Source organism: Acanthisitta chloris, unplaced genomic scaffold (genome assembly GCF_000695815.1).
Source record: "Acanthisitta chloris isolate BGI_N310 unplaced genomic scaffold, ASM69581v1 scaffold9373, whole genome shotgun sequence".
NCBI lineage: Eukaryota > Metazoa > Chordata > Aves > Passeriformes > Acanthisittidae > Acanthisitta > Acanthisitta chloris.
Genome location: NW_008666551.1, coordinates 18,025 through 36,475, shown reverse-complemented (window position 1 = coordinate 36,475; position 18,451 = coordinate 18,025). Strand labels below are relative to the sequence as shown.

Here is an 18,451-nt window from a genome sequence, read left to right as displayed (position 1 = left end):
TCCTGTTGACCTAAGATCAATAACTGTGAAAATCAAGCTCTGCTGGAAAAGCCACAGAGATGCAAAGGCATCTTAACTAGAAAACAGCTTTACAATGTGGAGTTGGCGTACATTTTACATTTTTATAGAGTGTGTATTTACCAATTAGTCAGCAGCCTGAGCCAGTGGATTTAATGAACTTTGTGTGATTTATGCATAGCTTTTATTAATTGTGCCAATAGGGATAAACATTGGATACAAATAGATGCAGATGTCTCACTTCTTTCTCCTTTAAATAATACTATTTCTTGTCATTGGACTGCTTTATTTTTATCTACTCTACCTGTTAGAAAGTGATGATTTCTTACCTTCCATTCTACTGTCCTTCCAAAGGTAAGGCTTAAAACTTTCACCGACCCATATTTTCACCGGCCTGGGCTGTGCCCAAGGCAAACACAGAAGTTCAGAGAAGAAAGCATTTTCTCCTTTTCCCCTTTCTCCCATCAGTGGAATGTACATTAAATAGTAAGTAGGCCACAGAAGCAGAGAGCATGTGAATGACTTGAGATCCTGGTAATTTGAGCAGTCAGAGGAAAAGGGGGCCAGCACCTGGCTTTCAATCTCTGTCTCAATGAATATTTAACTACTTTATGTAAAGTGGGACACTTTCAACAAATGAGGCTGAAAGAAACCTACCTAAGAATATTTTCTAACCCAGCAGTTAGGCTACTCTCCTGAGAAGCCTGATGTTTGGGTTCAAGTCCCTGTACCAAATCATTTAAAGGAGGTACTTGAAACTACATCTTTCACAACCTAAGAACATGGCCTAATCACTGAGTTTTTGGATATCAGGGGTGGCAGCACTACCTCCTCTGTTTTGGAAAAGGAGTCCCCTTGTGACAAAATCAAAATGTTTTGTTTTTGAGATGCCAGAATGAATTCTTTCAACATCTCTGAAGTTTTTTCATGTTATTTCAGCTGAAACTGTTAGTTAATATGACCTGAATTCACACACACAAAAAAGTTTCTGTTGCCCTAAAATGCCAGTATTAGTGAAGAAATAAATGAATACAAAAGTAGCCTGACTAACTTCTAACTCAGGTGCAGTTTTACAGGTGTCTGGTCATGGCACTTCCTGAAGAGAGCCCATCAGTGGCTGTACTTTATAGTTTTTATTAGGATACTCCTCTTCCACATAGGTGGAAATTCCTCCCCTTTAGAAGTAAGGAGGACTGTAATCTGGAGTAGCCAGAACAGAAAGCAGATTTAAATTATCCCAGTGTGGCATGCTAATGGACAGGAAGTAGGAACACCTTTCAGAAATCTTTAAGCATTTTCATCCATTAAAAACCCTTTGGAGCGTATGCAACTAAATACTAGGCTATTTTTAAAGACAAAACCCCTTATGCACATTGGCAAGTCTGGTGAGATCACTGTATTGACTTTGTGAGCTACTTTAATAGTTTCTCATCTTCAAATGCCAGTAATCTAGAAGAGACTTTTGATGCCATCCAAAAGGAAAAAACAGAACCCAAAACACAGGCACTTTTTGTGATGTCATTGACTTTTTCCCCCCCACACACTGAGTATGGACAATAAGCACATTTTTCTGATGGATACTAAGCTAAATAGCCATAGTTCTGGTTTTACTAGATGTTAGACATATGTCTGGGTGCGATCATAGTTACATTTCTCAGCAACAGAGCACTTCTATTCACAGGTTTGCCATGAATTCTTTAACAAGATAAGAAAAACACAGTTGCAGGCAGGCAGGATGACTGGTTTTGTCCTTCTGGTTCTACAAGAAGGACAAACTTTGCCTCCTCTTCAGTGGTGTGATACATGACAGGACACAAAACATTTACTTCTGACTGTTTTCATCATCCACAAATAAAACTAGAAAAGGTAATCAGGTGTGCACTCTCAGCTCCTTGGTCCCCTTGGACCCTCTTCTGCCATGGTGTTTCATGATGAACTCTGATGGGTTCAGCCTCCTTTTGGTGGGCCCAGGTTTACAGCTAGTTTTTGGGCACTCAAGTCTTTCTTGAGTAGTGGCACAAGTTACTGCCGTTACTTGTGTAAAATGAGCAATACCTCACATAGCTCTTCATAATATGATTGACTATCTCTTCCTCTGTGTGTGTTGAGCTCAGTGAAAAAAGTAATGGTGATGTTTAGAATGCCATCATTAGGCACCTGAATTTAACACTTCAGCAGAAATAACTGGGAAATTCATCCCTCACAAGGCCCATGCTGCACATTCTGTGTATTTTCAAACTGCTATCCTAGTCCTGTCTGTCTGCAGCCATGGGGGAAAGAAAAAGAAGAATGAGTGTAATGAAGACATTAGCCCTTTGCTGGCACTTTCTCATCACAGGCCACACAGCAGCTGTGTAGCCTATCTGCCCACATCCTACCCTGGAAGGCTTTATTTTGAAACCTAGGGACTGGAGCCCTCTTTCTCTGAAAAATAAGTACACAAAACACAGAAAGCTAAGACCTTATACGCCAAAACAGCTACCTAGTGTGTCTTGTATCTCTGCACAAACTTTCTGGTTCACATCTGAATAGCAGAGACACACAGAATGCAAGAGAGTATGATAAACATAGTTAACCTCTCTTATGTATTTTACAAATAAAAATAAGGATTTATGGTTCTTTATAAATAATGTTGACGTTGTTGTTCTCTAGATTGTTGTGAACATAAATATGCCAACATAGTGATGAAAGAATAGTACTTTGTTTTGAATAAATACATGTTATTGGTTGACAGTAATAATAACATGTATTTTAAAGAATATTGGTCCCACCTTTCAAGACCTCACAGGATCCATCATTACGCAGTGGGATAATGCATTGACTTTGTGTGGATTGCTGGCATGAATGAGGGTGTGCAGTAAAACTGAAAATCTTGGTTTGCTCTATGTGTGGTTGTAGACAGTTTTCTTCTATTAATTTGCATCTTCAGAGAAGAAAAAACATCTTTGGCACCTCATATTTTGGTGGCTGCTTTTTGAAGTTACAAATAATGCAAAATGACCTAATAAAAAATGAAATGTGTGACGAGAGGGAGATAATTTCCTGCCACTCTACCTTGTGAAAGCAAACAATGAGCAGTAACTTCGGGTCCACAAATCATGTTTCTTTGCTTTTTGCTATATTAGAATTTAAATGTTTTCCAAAAGTTATAATTTTATGGGACTCTTTGAAGCAATTTATTTGGTTTATGCATTATTTGAAATCAGAATTTTTGCTGATTATCTCCAATTTGTCTCTGTCCACTCACCAGTCTCACATTCATTTAATTTAGACACTGATGAGCAGCTATGCAAGGAATTGATACTTTCCATGAAAGCACAAGTTATTCTTGTGCTTATTTTATCAAAGAACCTAACATTCTAAACTTAAAAAACCTATTTTTATTTCAATTATTAGCTTAAGTATTCCTACATGTTATTGTGTGTTTATAGAAAGTATATGGCTCTCAATTATCTCTGAATTAAAACTGCTTCATGAGTTAATTTGAATATTGTGTAGCCAGAGTGAGTGATAGACTTTTAAAATGTATTATATCTTCTACAAATGAAGAGAATGAAAGAGAAATGTAACCTTTTACTTCATGGGGCCTTTCAATAATCAAAATAATTAAGACAGTCCTTTCTAAAGGGAGGAGTTAAAATTCTGTCATACATTTTCATTTTGCTCATATTTCTCTAAACCATTTTAATATCAATGTGGTTTTCTGATAGTTTCCCATTTTCCCTTGTATTCATGTGCTTGGTGTTGGGGCTGGCTTCAGGGGGACCCATTCTAGCAGCAAAGCTGTTCGTCCATGTGCGTGATTTCAGGATATGAGCCTTTCTGCTGGGGACAGGATGTTGTAACTATTATTATGGCATTACTTCAACAGGAGATTGAGGAATCTGTTCACAGTGGTAAAACTGATTTTTAGGCTTTGTCTCCATGGGAAAGTTAGCATAGAAGAAGCCGTAGAATAAATTTATGCTATAGCAACTCAACACTTGCCAGTGCTCTGCAAAGCTGCTCGAGCTAGATGTGAATCAGACCCCGGAGGCAGTAGAGCTGGATGAGTGCAGCGCCGTGCCTAAGCTAATTAGTCCTACTGAGAAGTAGGATGTGTTATGGAAGAGAGTTATGTTAATATGGCCATACTTCTTGGCTATCTGAAACAGAGAAACTGTAAGTGCCATTCTGTGGCAATAGGTACGTTTGCAGTGCATTGGTTATCCACATTGTAACTCTGGGGGATCCTTTGTAGGCCATTCATGCAAGCAATAAGTGTACAGTAATTAGTAAAGTGTTAATTCACAACTTTGCATACTCTGTGATAGTCACAGACCCAAGTACAGAACCAGGGCACAAACAAGTTTTGGTGTTGTTATATCACAAACTATTCTATAGGGATACACTATTCAATTCCCAGCCAAGAACCTAGTACAGACTTGTAAGAAAGGGGTGGGGAAAAAAAGCAAAAATCTATAGTAGTTAAGAGGTGGAAAACATGCCTGAACAAACCCACCCCACCACCCCACCCCCCAAAATTTCTGAAATCACTTAGTCTGTGTTTTCTGGAGTGACAAGACATTGTGTACCTGCACTGTAACACCAGGGAGGAGCCTGATTTTCTAGAGGGGGTGAGCTGTAATGGTTTAAAAATCACCCCTTTCAGTGCCTCAGTTCGAACCCTGAACTCACTGCTCATTTTGGTAAAGAAAGGTTCATTAAAGAATCTAACAGTCTGTAGCATTTACTATTTTAACACAAGTGCACTCAAGTACAAAGACTGCATTCAGGGGGGAATGTGATACAGTGAGCTGAAACACTAATGCAAGCTGTGCCCTTGCAAGAAAGGTGATTTTGGAACAAAACAATATATTGTCACATAAAAAGCCACTATAATATCAGTTACTTTATTTGTATATGTGCATGTGTGTATGTCCTTCTGCCTGCATCAGCTGAAGTCTTTGCCACATTTTCCTCTAAATGTATTTAGGAAGGATTGGATGAAAATGATGCATATTCTGTGTGCTTTGCACTCCCCAAACTCTTACTGCAGGTGGTGTTGCTAGGTATCATGAAATAAATAGCCTAAAATTGCTTTATTAATATTGAGATCCCAGGGCTGGAATTCTTTGCAGACCTCCCTCAGTTTTCTTTAAACATCTTCTCTACAGTTCTGAATGAACTTCACTACTGCTGAAAATTCTGACCTACTATATCTAACTGCTGCTCTGAAAATGACAACCCCTTATTTTTATGCATGTTTAGCATTCTACCATTAGATTCATGTCAGTAAAAGGTCATGATTTGGATTTGCAAGGAAGAAACAAAACAACCTAGATGCTCTTTCACAGGGTATCTTTAAAGCCTGAAGGTATTTTCTAGTCCTACTTATTTTTGGAAATCTGACACTGACTGAATAGTTTGCTTATGTTTCTTTGGTTTCCCTTTCAAAATATTCCCTCAGAATTTACTGGCCTGAATTTGATCTGTAGATCACTTGTGAACCAGCACTAATTGAGGGTCTAATGTTGGGAGTCCCAGCAGCACTGAACAACCCTTAAAAGAAATGGATTGCTGTAGAACATAGGTCAGCAGCATTAGTTCCCTTTATCTAGCCAAGATACCTCCTTTACTTCCCACATTTACAAATGTCAGGCCGAATCACTTGGAAGCAAGTATCTAACTATTGGTATTTTTGCAAGCTCCAGTCAAGCTTTCTTTAATACTTCCTTTAAAAGTTTCTGCTGCCAACTACCTTGAATTCAGAAAAAGACCTTCTTTCTTAATGAAGAAATCTACTGAGAGTTTTATCTTGGGCTTCTACCATTTATTCTTTGAAATATATGCTGAATCTGCTACACTCAAATTTGAGATACTAGTTGTATCAATATGGACCCATGGTTTCAAGCCTTTAGATATGCAAATTGTGTTTCTGTAATGAACAAAACCTTAGAGACTGTGCTGTTGTGGTTCCACAGAGCCTTTATTGCGCCTCATCATTATGCTAAATTAATACAAATTTCCTGTGTGTCCAGAATTCAAAGTCAATCAAGTGGCTTAATCTCTGAGGGTATGGGATAAAAATGCTATTATTACAGTTTGGAAGAAGGTGAGGGATTACCTTTAAATGTATCCAGGCTATATGCTACAACAGCAACTCTGAAACACAGACCGTTATGAACCATTTCTTAACCGAGTGTGAACTTACAGATTGCCTCCTGCCCTACTTTTGATTGCACAGACTAACTCCCCACATTTGTGATGCATTTTTGGCAACTTGAGTAGTTGGCCCTGTAGAGAAGCAGTATTAGAAAGGTATTTGTGATTTGTTACTCTTCTTTAATGCACTGAATGTTTTGACTATTTTTAAAAGTTAATCTCAGTGTTTACTTTTTATGTTTGTTTCATCTTTTTCCCCCATATGCTTTGTTTTTCTTAGCTAGAATCCACAGGATGAACCAGTGCCAAGTGTCCAGTGAGTTTTCTGAGGCATATTAGCACATGATATGCAGCTCTTGAGATCCACAATCTGCAGTTTAAGAACTTGTGCATTAGTAGGTCCAAATGTATTTTGGAGACTCTAAAATTGATGATACTGTCATGTTATTTAGGATTTTTACTTTAAAGTTGCCAAAGCTATTTAATCAGTCATATTGACTAAATCGTCATCCTAATCCTTCTTTGAAGGAATAGCTGTCATTTTACTGTGCAGAAGTATCATTAGTGGCTCCATTGTTGATATTATGTTTGTCAGATTTTTTGATATCTTTTGTTTCTGAGCAATTTTGAATATTTCTTGTACCTCCAGCATGATAGGTGGTTTTCCTTTGGAAGACAGGGAAGGACAAAATAGTCACTAGAGATTCTTTCTAGTCCTATTTTATTTAGCTTCGCGAAGTAAGTAAACTGTACAAGCAGGCTGAGTCCCAGCCATGACGTAGTGCTGATGAGACAAGCTTGCCTCATGGCAAGCCTCTGGGTGCACCATGCCTGTACAGGTGTCCCAGTGTTTCTCATGCAGGACTAGTACCTCAGAGAAATACTCAAGGAGAAGGGAAAATGAGGCATGTCCAGAAAACCTAAGAATGTCTGGCTTTCCTTTTCATTCATCTTAGCATGAAATTTCAACTTCTGCCTTCCAGAAGCTAAGGCTGATCTGGTGCACCGCTAACAAAAAGGCAAGTGTAATTCAACCATCGTGCCATAAACAGTGAAAGTTGACCTTGAAGTTATCTTTACATTGAAGACTCTAACGTGTACCTTGTGAGAACTTACCTCAGCCTTGGCTTCAGGGATTTGGTCTGCTTGAATTTATTTTGTTAACCTCTTTCCTGGTTTTTTGAATGTTAGCAACCTTACAAAGAAATAAAATTAAAAAAGAACTGTATTTCCAGTCCCATCTAAATCTGTTTATCCTAATTTCCTCTCTCTGACAGTAACCAAGAGCAAAAGCCTAGGGTATAGTACAAAAGTAGGGCAAGCAGAGATATTTGCCCAGAACATTCTCCAGCCTAACATGCTTTGTGGCTCAGGGATGTCTCGATCTGGAAGTGATCTCTTTGTATTTAATTGCTCTCTGTAGGTGTTTCTCCTGTGAAGTTCTTCATTCACTTGTATTGATCATACAGGATTGCTCAGTGAGAGAGACACCACTTACCTCATGTGTTAATGCAAGAAAGATATTTTTTATCACCTGGTGGCTGTTGGATTAAGCAAGTCTTCCAGAACCAGGAAATGGGCTGTGATATGTAGTAATTCCAGCATACCTGAAATGCCCTGGTTTTCATCAGTAACTGTCTCTTCTGAAAAGATCACAAGCCAACTGTATCCTGGGCTGCATCAAAAGTAGCGTAGCCAGCAGGTCAAGGGAAGTGATTCTGCCCCTCTGCTCTGGTGACGCCCCACCTGGAGTGCTGCATCCAGCTCTGGGGTCCCCAGAGCAGGAAGGACATTGACCTGTTGGAGCAAGGTCAGAGGGGGACACCAAGTTGATTATAGGGATGGAGCACCTCTCATTTGAGGAAAGGCTAAGAGCATATGGTTTGTTCAGCCTGGAGAAGAGAAGGTTTTGGGGTCATCTAATTGCAGCCTTCCAGTACCTAAAGGGGCATACAAGAAAGATGAGGAGAAACTTTTTACAAGGACCTGGAGTGACAGGAAAAGAGGAATAGCTTCAAAGTGAAAGAGATTAAGTTTAGATTAGATACTAGGAAGAAATTCTCTACTCTGAGGGTAATGAGACACTGGCACAGGTTGATCAGAGAAGCTGTGGCTGCCCCATCCCTGGAAGTGCTCAAGGCCAGGTTGGATGGACTAGACTAGTGGGAGGTGTCCCTGCCTGTGTCAGGGGAGTTGGAACTATGTGATCTTTAGGGTCCCTTCCAACCCAGACCATTTTCTATGGTTTCTATGAATTAACCAAAAAGCAGCTTCAACAACCTCCTCGGGTCAAGTTTAAGGAGAGGTAGAAAAATAATGGTCAGTTGAGTTTTCTGCATTGTCTACAGGTGGTTTCTGCCAGTCAGATGGTTTAGCATGACTTTTTTCCCTGAAGTTCAAGTTGTCGCTGCGCAAACCTCTTGGGCTTTGACTAGTCAGTTGACTAGTTGCCACACCTCTGGAACCCACTATTAGATGTTATCATGTGCAGGGTGTATGAGAGCTTGTGTCTGTTCAACACACAGAGGGAGACATGTCTCCAGGACTGTACTTGTAGAAGCATGCTGTTTGCTGACAGGTTTGAATCCTACCCATGCTAGTCACTGACAGTTTAGTTCCTTGGTATGCTTTGTTTAATCTCTGCCTTTTCCCTCTACAGTCAAGTCACTCACAATAGAAACTGAAAGAACTGACAAATACTAAAGGATCAGAATTGTGTTGGAAGGAAAAAAACCAGCAGAAGCCAAGATTCTAACTATTTATGATCTTGTTTCCCAACAAAGTGTATCTAAAAGCCATTGTCTCAGGGTTCAGAGACAGCTCAATGATTGATTTCACATAAAATATTTGTTGTTCTAATTACAGTATCATCTGGGTCGTTGGCAACAAACAGATGCAAAAACAGCCTTTACATCCCATCTTGAAAAACTTATGATTTGCTTAGTGTGCTTTATAATCCAAAGCATATGGCTTTGCATAGAACTGCAGTATCCAAAATGAAGCCGTAAGTAATGAATCACTGGGTGGAAGAAAATGCATTGCTTCTGTTAGGAGTTTTTCAGTGTGTGTATTCAAATGGTTCTGTTTAGGGTTATAAACAAAAGGCTATGCTCACAGTTTTAGCAGTGTGTTACAGATTCTGGGATGCACATGACATCAAAGAGGCTACACTAATTTCCCTAGCAGTCTATGGCTCTTGGCACTATGAGCACACTCCATCTGAATAAACAGAATTCTAGTTCACCACAGTTGTGTGGGGGATCCGAGGTGATCATGGAGCTTGATTTGGTTTGATTCTCAGTCTCTCTATTATGGGACATTTTGTCCCCCCATATTCTGTGTTTCCAGTGAATCCAGTAACTACGTTCGGAGCTATAGGTTTAGACTACAAAGCACTTGACACTGAAAATAGTTAAATCTGATATATAATTCTTACCTACTGAATCCAGGTAAAAGTTTTGAATACACCAGAGTTCCAGGATTTCCTAAGGATTAATCACTCTTTCTAAGCATTAATATATTTTTTCAAAGGAGTTAGCATCCTTTGCCTCAGCAAGACTTCTGTGAAGCTTCAGGAAGATTTTGTTAGTTAGTTAGTTAGCAGGAGCTGAGGCCTTGTAACTCCTCAAAGCACATCTGATTTATTGTTCTTTCCATGCTTGCTTGTCACTAGCAGCATGAAGAGTGCCAGCCTCTATAAATATTCCTGGACACTCTTATGTAGAGAAACGGACCAAGGATATTTGGTGGTAAGAATGGTTCCTGCCATACTAGATCTCATTATATGAATAGAATGGATGGCCTTATTGAACGTTTCCAGAGCTCTGAAGCTACTGGTAGGTAAGCATGAAATATTCTGGAGAGAATTACAATTGTTAATAGTATTAAATATGTCAATATGCCTCCAGGCTCCTGATGTTACTAGATTAATTTAATCTTCTGATGCCAGAACTTAGCTTCTACTGCTTCACTGCTAATGGTTGTTTATTCCCTTTTCTTCTTTTCCTTAGTTTCTCAGCATCTTACTTAATTGTTTACTTGTTTTTTGTCTTTTTCCTGTTCATTTCTCTTTCCTGTAGTTTTCTCTTTCCCCTTTTATTAACCTCAGAAGGGAAAAGAAGGTGATGGAGACCTGCCTCATTACTCAAGTCACTAAGTAATCTTGCTCTTTCTTCTCTCCTACCCTATATTGCTGTCCCATGGTGTGGTTTTGCCTGCACTCAGATTAAAATCTCAGAGACAGTGTGTTTGTTTTCTGTGAGCATCCAGCATGTTTGTAGAACTACCATAATATAATAAATGTATGGTATGCAGCATAGACCTGATAACCTCATTATTTCCAAATGAAGTTACAGGTTATTCTACAGTATATGTTTTGTGATGCCTATCAGACCTGTTAATCCTGGCCTTGTTTCTGATGCATTTATAGCTGGTAGCATTGAACAGACAGTGCACAAATAGCCTGTGATGGGGCCCTGTTATCTCTCAATGTGTGCTCATGCTAAAGTCACACGGACTGCGGTTCAGTACAGGGATGTGCAAGGTAGTTCTGCACTGACTGGATTGAGTATGGCAGGTGCAGCAGGAGCTCAGTGGGGACTAACTGCCTGAGTGTTCACTCTGCTTCTCAGGCACTGTTTTTATTTTACTCCCATTTTGCACTTTACCCCTGGTTTGAACTTGTGATGCAAATTTGTACAGATGATAGAGAATCATGGTCATAGCAAAGGAAGAAAGATACGTTGGGATCAACACTCAGCCAAACAGCATCGTGTGCCCTTCATAAATTGCTCTTCTTAAACATAAAGCTGAAGTAATTAAAATCACGAAGTCTAGTTAATTTACAGCAATTTTTACTGCATAACTGATGTTCAATCACTCCCGTTTAACATTTATATGAGTGGGACCAGAATCATTAGCCCCTTGAGTCCTCTGCTTGAACAGACTTGCATGGCACACGATAAAATGTAGCTGTTCCTTGAAATCAACATGCTGCACATAATTATTCACTAGCATCCAGTCCAGGAGGAGGACATATATTATCATTGTCTGTGAGGTCATTTCTGCATTTGCCTGAGACTTCAAGAGGAAAAGTGAAGTTAACTTGCTGCCTTGAAAAATGATTCAAAACTGGAAACTTGAAAACATCAAAATACATATAAATTATCAAAGGAGAACAAAGACAAATTTTTCCACAAAAGTCTTCTCCCCAGGCTATAACAATGCTTTACATAGGCATGATCAATATATCCAGGCTTGAGAACCAAAGTCTTTTGGAATAAATTAGACTGGCAGGAAAAGAAACAAACAAAGAACAAATTAACATGATTTTAAACATTGCTTAAATTTTCATGAATGTAGACCTTGAGATGTTATGATGAGATCCCATGAGTCTGTGCTAATATTTGCTTATAATTAAGGGTTGCACTTTCATGTTTCATCTGATATTATAGATTGGAAATCAGCTACATGCTTACTATTTTTCTTGGTCATACTGATTTGTCTACTTTATTTGCTTACTCTGTTAAGATATATGGTCTCTTAAATGGCCCCATTACCTTTGCTTTAGCAGACTGTCCCTACTCAGACCCTAAATCCAGCGTAATTAGAAAAGGACTACCCTTCCTGTGATACTAGGTTTGTGTTCACCTATAACAGTAAAAGAGACAAGACTAACCCGTTCCAAACCTGCTTTGGGTAAATGGCTTTAGAAGGAAAATGAACTCAGCTCCACCCTTCAATACGTGTTGCGGGGGCTACAGTCCCTTCAGCACAGGAATTGGGAACGCAGCCTTTTTGGGGCACTGACACACTGACAAAGAACCCTCCTGTGCACTCCTTGCAAAAAGTAGGATGTCATGCAGAGTTTAGCTCCCCTGGTGTGCTGCACCAACCTTAAAACAATCCGACTTGCATCAGTGGATTTTACAAGTTCCAAATGCAGTTGTAGCTGCCTCATCACCATTTTCTCTGCAGAATTCTCCATACAGGAAAAATTAGCAATGTTTGGCAAGGTTATCAGCATTAAGGAGTTTTTGAAGCAAGGGTTTAGTCATGAACAGTTTATGAAGACCCAAGCTTCATTTCAGAGAGCAAAGTCTGATGATTCTTAGTTCCACTGGCAATAATAAGCAGGACAGTCAGGACATCTACAATGAGATCTTCACTGAATCTCAAGTGAAGTCATCTGCCTCATGGGAAGTCATTAGAAAAATACATTTTTGCAGCTACTGTTTTGAAAGTATTGGTCAGGGCCCAAATCCTAGATGCTGAAGTCCTCATGTCAGTCCTAAAGAGCACTTTGAAATCTTTTGTTAAATCTTGCTGTTTGGCAGTTTGTACATTTCTGAAGGAGTCCGTTCCAGCTTATGGAAAGGATGGATTTTTAAACAGAAAAATCTTCTAAATAAGATATGGCATAAGAAATGTGCTAATCATCTCCAAGCCAAGGGATGTTATTAAAAGTGTCAGTATGATGGCCGATTGAAGAAAAATATTTCCATTTCAGCCATAAGAAAGCAAAGAAGAATCACATGGAAATTCAGAAACTATATCCCAGAAATCAAAAGATCAATACAAAATCTGCAGGCTGAGACCTGTGATAAAAATCACATTAGAGAAATTAATTCCTATTAAGGTAGAAGTGATCTGTGCCACATCTTCAATAGTTTTTAACTTTAGCTTGAGTCAAAATGTCCCTTTTCTAAAAGCTTCCAATCTCATCCTGAGCTTCCATCATACTGCTAAGTATTTTTTCTCCTAATTGATTGCTTTCAGTATGTGCTATATTTACAGTCAAAAATTTTCTTCCACTTCTGACCATGAGAGAGTTTAGAATTTGGTTTTCAAAGGTGAAAAACCCTCCACCTTCTAGACAGGGTTTAGACTTGCTTCAAGTCACCTCATAACCTCCTTTTGAAAAAAAATAAAATAGAGCAGTCTTCATACATTTTTCAGCATATGGCAGATATTCCAGATTTCAAGTCGTTCTTGTTCTCAAAACATTCTGCACTTTCTTGCACCCACTTTCAAATAATTCTGCACACAAGATAGAACTGTTCCCTATTTCTATTGAGTAGTCCTCTTCTCTGCACCCAGTCTACTTCATATTCAGCTGAATATCCGTAATTCCCAAGTCTCTCCTGGAGACACTGCTTTCCAACTATGCAATTCCCAGTTCATAAAAATGTATCTTGCATCTCTGACTTTGCATTTGGTTGAAAACATATATCTTTTTAATCTGACTGAGCACTGCAAGGCCCTGGTCTATTGGCTTGAGCTATTATGTATCAGAGAAATAGAAAGGGTAACCAATAAAAGGAACCCCATCAGTTTGTCTGGTTATAAATACTTCCTACTCCAACAGACTTACCCATTAGCCAGTTTCTAATTCCTGTCTCTGTAAGCAACATCAATTTTGAGGAAGCTCTAGGGAAGCATCCACATGAGCCTTGCTCACTGTGTGTATCAGCCTCTCTGTGTCTGAGTGAGAACAGGAAGAGGATGCCCAGAACCTCAGCTACCTACTACACTTAGATCAGCTGACACAGTGCACTTGGCAGAAAGCATTTTGCCTACTCTGTGTTATTTCTGCACTGCAGTAAAGGATTCACCAATGAAGAAATTGTAACCTGAGGAATTTCTGCACTTAGAGTTACAACTAGAGTAACTCTCCAACTTAGAGTTATTTTCTTCCAGACAAAATAGGGGTCCGATCTCTTTTTATAAAATAGTGCTGAAGTACAACCTGAGGAAAGTGCTTGTGCTCACTCTCTCATCTGATCTCTAAATTTGTGGCAAACTCAGGAGCCTTGACTTGCCAGAGGCACATAGCACAATTTATGTGCAGTGTAGACAATACCTTGTTAATGGTACTGGTGCTGCTGCTATTGCTAGTAAAATGGCAAGTGACTTATTTCTTATTGGTGGCTTTAAGTTTGTCATCAAAGGAAAATATTTTAGAACAGCATTTAAAATGCCTATTCAACTGCTGAGTGTTGAGCACATGTTACCATTTTCTCCAGATATGGTAGTTTATGATAAATGTTACCACATTTTGTACAGTTCATGTAGTATGCTACTAAGACAAATGGGCCCACTGAAAGGGTATTTCCTTTGGAGAACACAAGCTGTAGACCACCCATAGAATACACAGAAATAATTAAGTGTCAGGATAAAAAGGTAGAACAAAATATTAGTGTCTCAGAATCCTCATGAAAGAAAGACATCAAAAAAATAAAAACAAAAACCCTGTACATGTAAGTGTTTTGAATAAAATAGCACAAAGGCCACAGGATTACTCCGGGGGAAGGAAAAAAGACACCCTATCATATTATTGTACTGCTTAAACAGTTCTAGATACTTATGTGCTGTTTTTACTTCTGGTAAGCTGCAGAGAGGTGTGTGAAATTATGCAAAACTGTGGGGACCTGGGTTCACACCAGCCTCTTGCTAGAATAAAAACATTATTCGTGGAGTGGAATTCAAGAACTATGATGCTGTGAAAAGGAACTTAAACGGCCTGGAGACTGAAAGGCTTGCTTGCAAAAACTGCAGACCCTGCTGTCCTGAGATAGAAAGCTCCAAGATCAATTTGAGTAACTTTCAGAGCAGGGAGAGAGTAGAATGTAGTTATGGCAAGTCTTCCGTAAAACTTTCAGAGAGAACAAAATTCCTATCTAAATCTGGCATAAAAATTTTTCCAAAGAGACAGACATTACTTGGACACCCAGAAGTATTTTCTGGTACAGCTTTTGCCTTGTCTGGTTGTATGCAATACAGGTAAGTAGCAAAGGTTTGGATTCAGCCATCACAGTCTCTTTAGCAAAAATGTGAAGGTTTGCTGAACTTGAAAATATAAAGTATTGAAGCATTGGGTATTAAATTAGCAGGCAGCAGGAGTATATTATTTTAAATTTATTTTGTATTACTGGATAAATATAACCTTTCTCTATAAAACTGGGTTTGAATTTTAGACCCCGCACTGCAGTCAGTTCCCTGGTGGTCATTTAGCCCACCATCCCCCCCAGGCCTTGTGATGGAATGAAACAAGTGCTCCCCTCCCACACAGGCATTGGAGTCACACACTGAGAGGAAACTAATGTATTTCAAATATTACTGTTGAGAGGGAGGACAGTGGAAGAGAGAAAATCTCTCAGAACAGTCAGTCTTCTCGTTGAAAAAGCCGAAGTTCAGGCATATCCTCTGCCTCATTCAGATTGCAGATACAAACTGTAAAGCTGGGTGTATAATAAACCTCCTTTGTAATGTTACCTGCTCCTTAAGGCCAGATCTTACAAATGGATTTGTGAGATTAGAGCCCTGCATCTGCACCAGTCATGTTAGCTTCAGTTCGGAAGTGCTTAAAGGAACTCATGTGCCACTTGATCTTTGTGCTGGTCTTTTGTATCAGAGCAAGTTCCCCATGCAGTATGGAATGCAAATGTAATAAGATGTGTATTTTTCCTTCAGTGCCACCAAAAACTGTTTTCATTCATACTGTCACTAAAATAACTTTTAACAGGGTATCAGAAAACAGATATTGGAAAAGTCAAACGCATTGGGAGAATTATTTGAAAAGTAAATGAGCTTTCCTTACTCCCACAGTATCTTTTAGCAACTTAGTTTTCCTGAAAATAGTTGTCTTGGTAATCTAGAGGACGTGCCACAGAGAGTGCTTGGTAAAATAGAGTACAGCAGCATCATGTCTCCTTTCCTTAATACAAAGAAAAAAATGAAGGCCATTAGTTCTTTTCCAAATCCCCCCCTTCTGAAATAGTTCCTTCATCTTTAAACTCTGCTCTCCAGATGACTTCAAGCAACTGTTACTTTACAGCACATCACAAATTATATTAAGAAAGCATAATTCCAAGCTGGTCTGGTTACTCTGATTAAACAGAGAGCCATGTCAAGAAGGTAGCCTTTCTGTACAATAAAAGTGATGATAATAGACTAAGACTCATCAGTCAAAAGGCTTTATTACTGTCTACTGTAGAAAAACGATTTTGTTGCTGCTGAATGATATATCCCTAGCTAGTCACAATATACCTCATTTCCTGCCTAGATAACAGAAGATACTATGATAAAGTGTGAAAGGAATAAGGAGTTGCATGATATAGATATATGGGAGAATAAAAAAATGTTAAAAAGTAAAAATTAAGTTCTGCTTAAAAACTAGTGTTTGAACTAAGTTTCAAAAGGGAAAACAAAGATCCCCAAGTTTCTGTTTGCTTACTTTGGATAGAACAAACTTGTTAATAAATCCGGGACCAAATAGGACAGAAGAAAAGACTGTTTACAGTCTAAAATGTGCTAAGACGTTCACAGCACCTGGCACAGCTTAAAACTAAATTGTGTTATCTTACTTTAGGTTCAGAAAACTGTCTTGAACAGAAGCTGAGAACACCTCGTCGACGATGTCAGCAGCCCAAAATGCTGAATAGCCCTGAGGACAACATGTACTATAACCAGTTAAATGTGAGTTCAAAGTGGCAATAAAGCTGTTTTACTGGCTTTGTTTCCAGTTAATAATTCTGTTATTAATACCTGTTTCAGCCCCTCCAGCCCCACCCCCACGTTCTTCTGCTCTCGTCTTGAACATGTGCTTATGCTCTTTATCTGTTGCTTTCATGTCAGGATGTCTGCCTTCACGGTGAATAATTGATGTGGTTTATCAAAGACGAGCAAGATGCATGCTTCATCAGGCTCACTTGAGCCCTTTGATCAAAAAAATTATGCTGTGACTTCTGATATTATCAGCATCTGCTTGCATTCAACACAAAATCACTTTGAATTAAAAATTAACGACTTGCTGCTTTGCTTTGACTGTGTGTTCTTGGCCCTCTCCACAGGGAACTCTAGAATATCAAGGGAGCAAGAGGAAGCCAAGAAAACTTGGGTAAATATCTATCTTCTTAGTTCTAAGCAACTGTAAACAGAAGAAGTCCTTTGTGATATTACAGAATATGCAAAACTTTCTAGAGAGGTTTCTAAAAATAAACAATTAACATATTTCTGTGCATTGACATTGGACATTTTCTACAGAAGCGAATGTAAAACTTGCATGTACTACTGTCTGCAGACACTAGAACTGAGTCTTACAACATATGCTCCCCAGCTCTCTCTGAGTACTTTTACTACCAAAAAAATAGCTTTCTTATCTTTTTAAGTGTATTTAGCACTGGTGAAAGGTGCCAGATGAAGGGTGTTGAAACTGAAGTTCTGTGGCCTAGAACATGGCCAGAAGCCCTGCCAGCCTCGCAGCAGCAATGGGTCTCTGCCCTCCTGAGGGAGCACATTTGAAGAACTGACAGAGGCCACTCAGCCCTAAAGGGAGTTGCTCCTCCTCTGTTGGACTGAGTCAGTTCCCGTTGTTACAGAAGTTATCACCTGGTATAGGTAGAAAAAGCTAGGCTGACTCCTGTACAATTGCCAAAGTATTTCATTGCCTGATCACACAGACCAGAGAGAACTGATGGACCTTTGGTCTTGCGAATGCATTTACTTCAAAAATATGCAAGAACTTTCTGTATTACTTCCTTTGGTTTTTATTAATCTTCTGAATATAATGGTCTTTGAGTCAAGGTTAAAGCCTAAAATTTTGCACAACTGTGTAAGATTTGTTTTATTTTAGCTCCCTTCCCTAGTTAAAAAAAGTCCATATTCTGGGAACGGAAACACTAACATGGGACTGCAATGCTCCTCATACATCACAGGAAAATGAAAGCCCCTCTTACTGTCAATAGGGCTTTCCCTCAAAATTGATGATGTAGTCTTTGGCTCATATTCACAGCAAACCACCATCTGAAATACGATACCAAGATCATATCCTACTTGTGGAACATACACAGACAAAATAGCCACATTCCTCAAATTAAATGTCCATTGGATGCAAATAGTTTGTCTATTATTCTGTATACCCAGACTGAAAGACTATTGCATTTCACTGATCCTCAGAACCAGAGTATAATCATTAAAAAAATAGCAATTAGTATGCATAAAAACTGTATCTTTCTCATCAAATCATCCCATCTTTTTTCCTCTTTCTTGTACTAACACTCTTCATTTTTACATTCACAGAGAAGTTTGACAGAATTAAATTTTAACTTAATAAATGTTGTTTGTTTTCTTTCAAGCCAAATCAAAGTGCTGGATGGAGAGGATGAGTACTACAAATCATTGTCAGCTGTTGAATCTGTCCCTGAAGATGACAACTTTCTCAGCTCCCCATCTCCTCCTTCTTCTCGAGGTGTGTCTTTTGCTGAAAGTTGAATCTCACTTACTGTATTGA

At 38.9% G+C, this 18,451-nt stretch overlaps 1 protein-coding gene across 1 annotated transcript in view; it reads left to right on the top strand.

The window, feature by feature from the left end:
• Nucleotides 1-18,451, top strand: part of LOC103799819 (myosin-IIIb-like) — a gene marked incomplete at its 5' end in the record, with an annotated part of 61,663 nt that extends 43,212 nt beyond the window's left edge. The window contains 3 exons of the mRNA XM_009072169.1: nucleotides 16,532-16,638; nucleotides 17,013-17,059; nucleotides 18,297-18,451. Coding sequence (XP_009070417.1) covers nucleotides 16,532-16,638; nucleotides 17,013-17,059; nucleotides 18,297-18,432 — 290 coding nt within the window. The remainder of the gene's footprint in view (nucleotides 1-16,531; nucleotides 16,639-17,012; nucleotides 17,060-18,296) is intronic.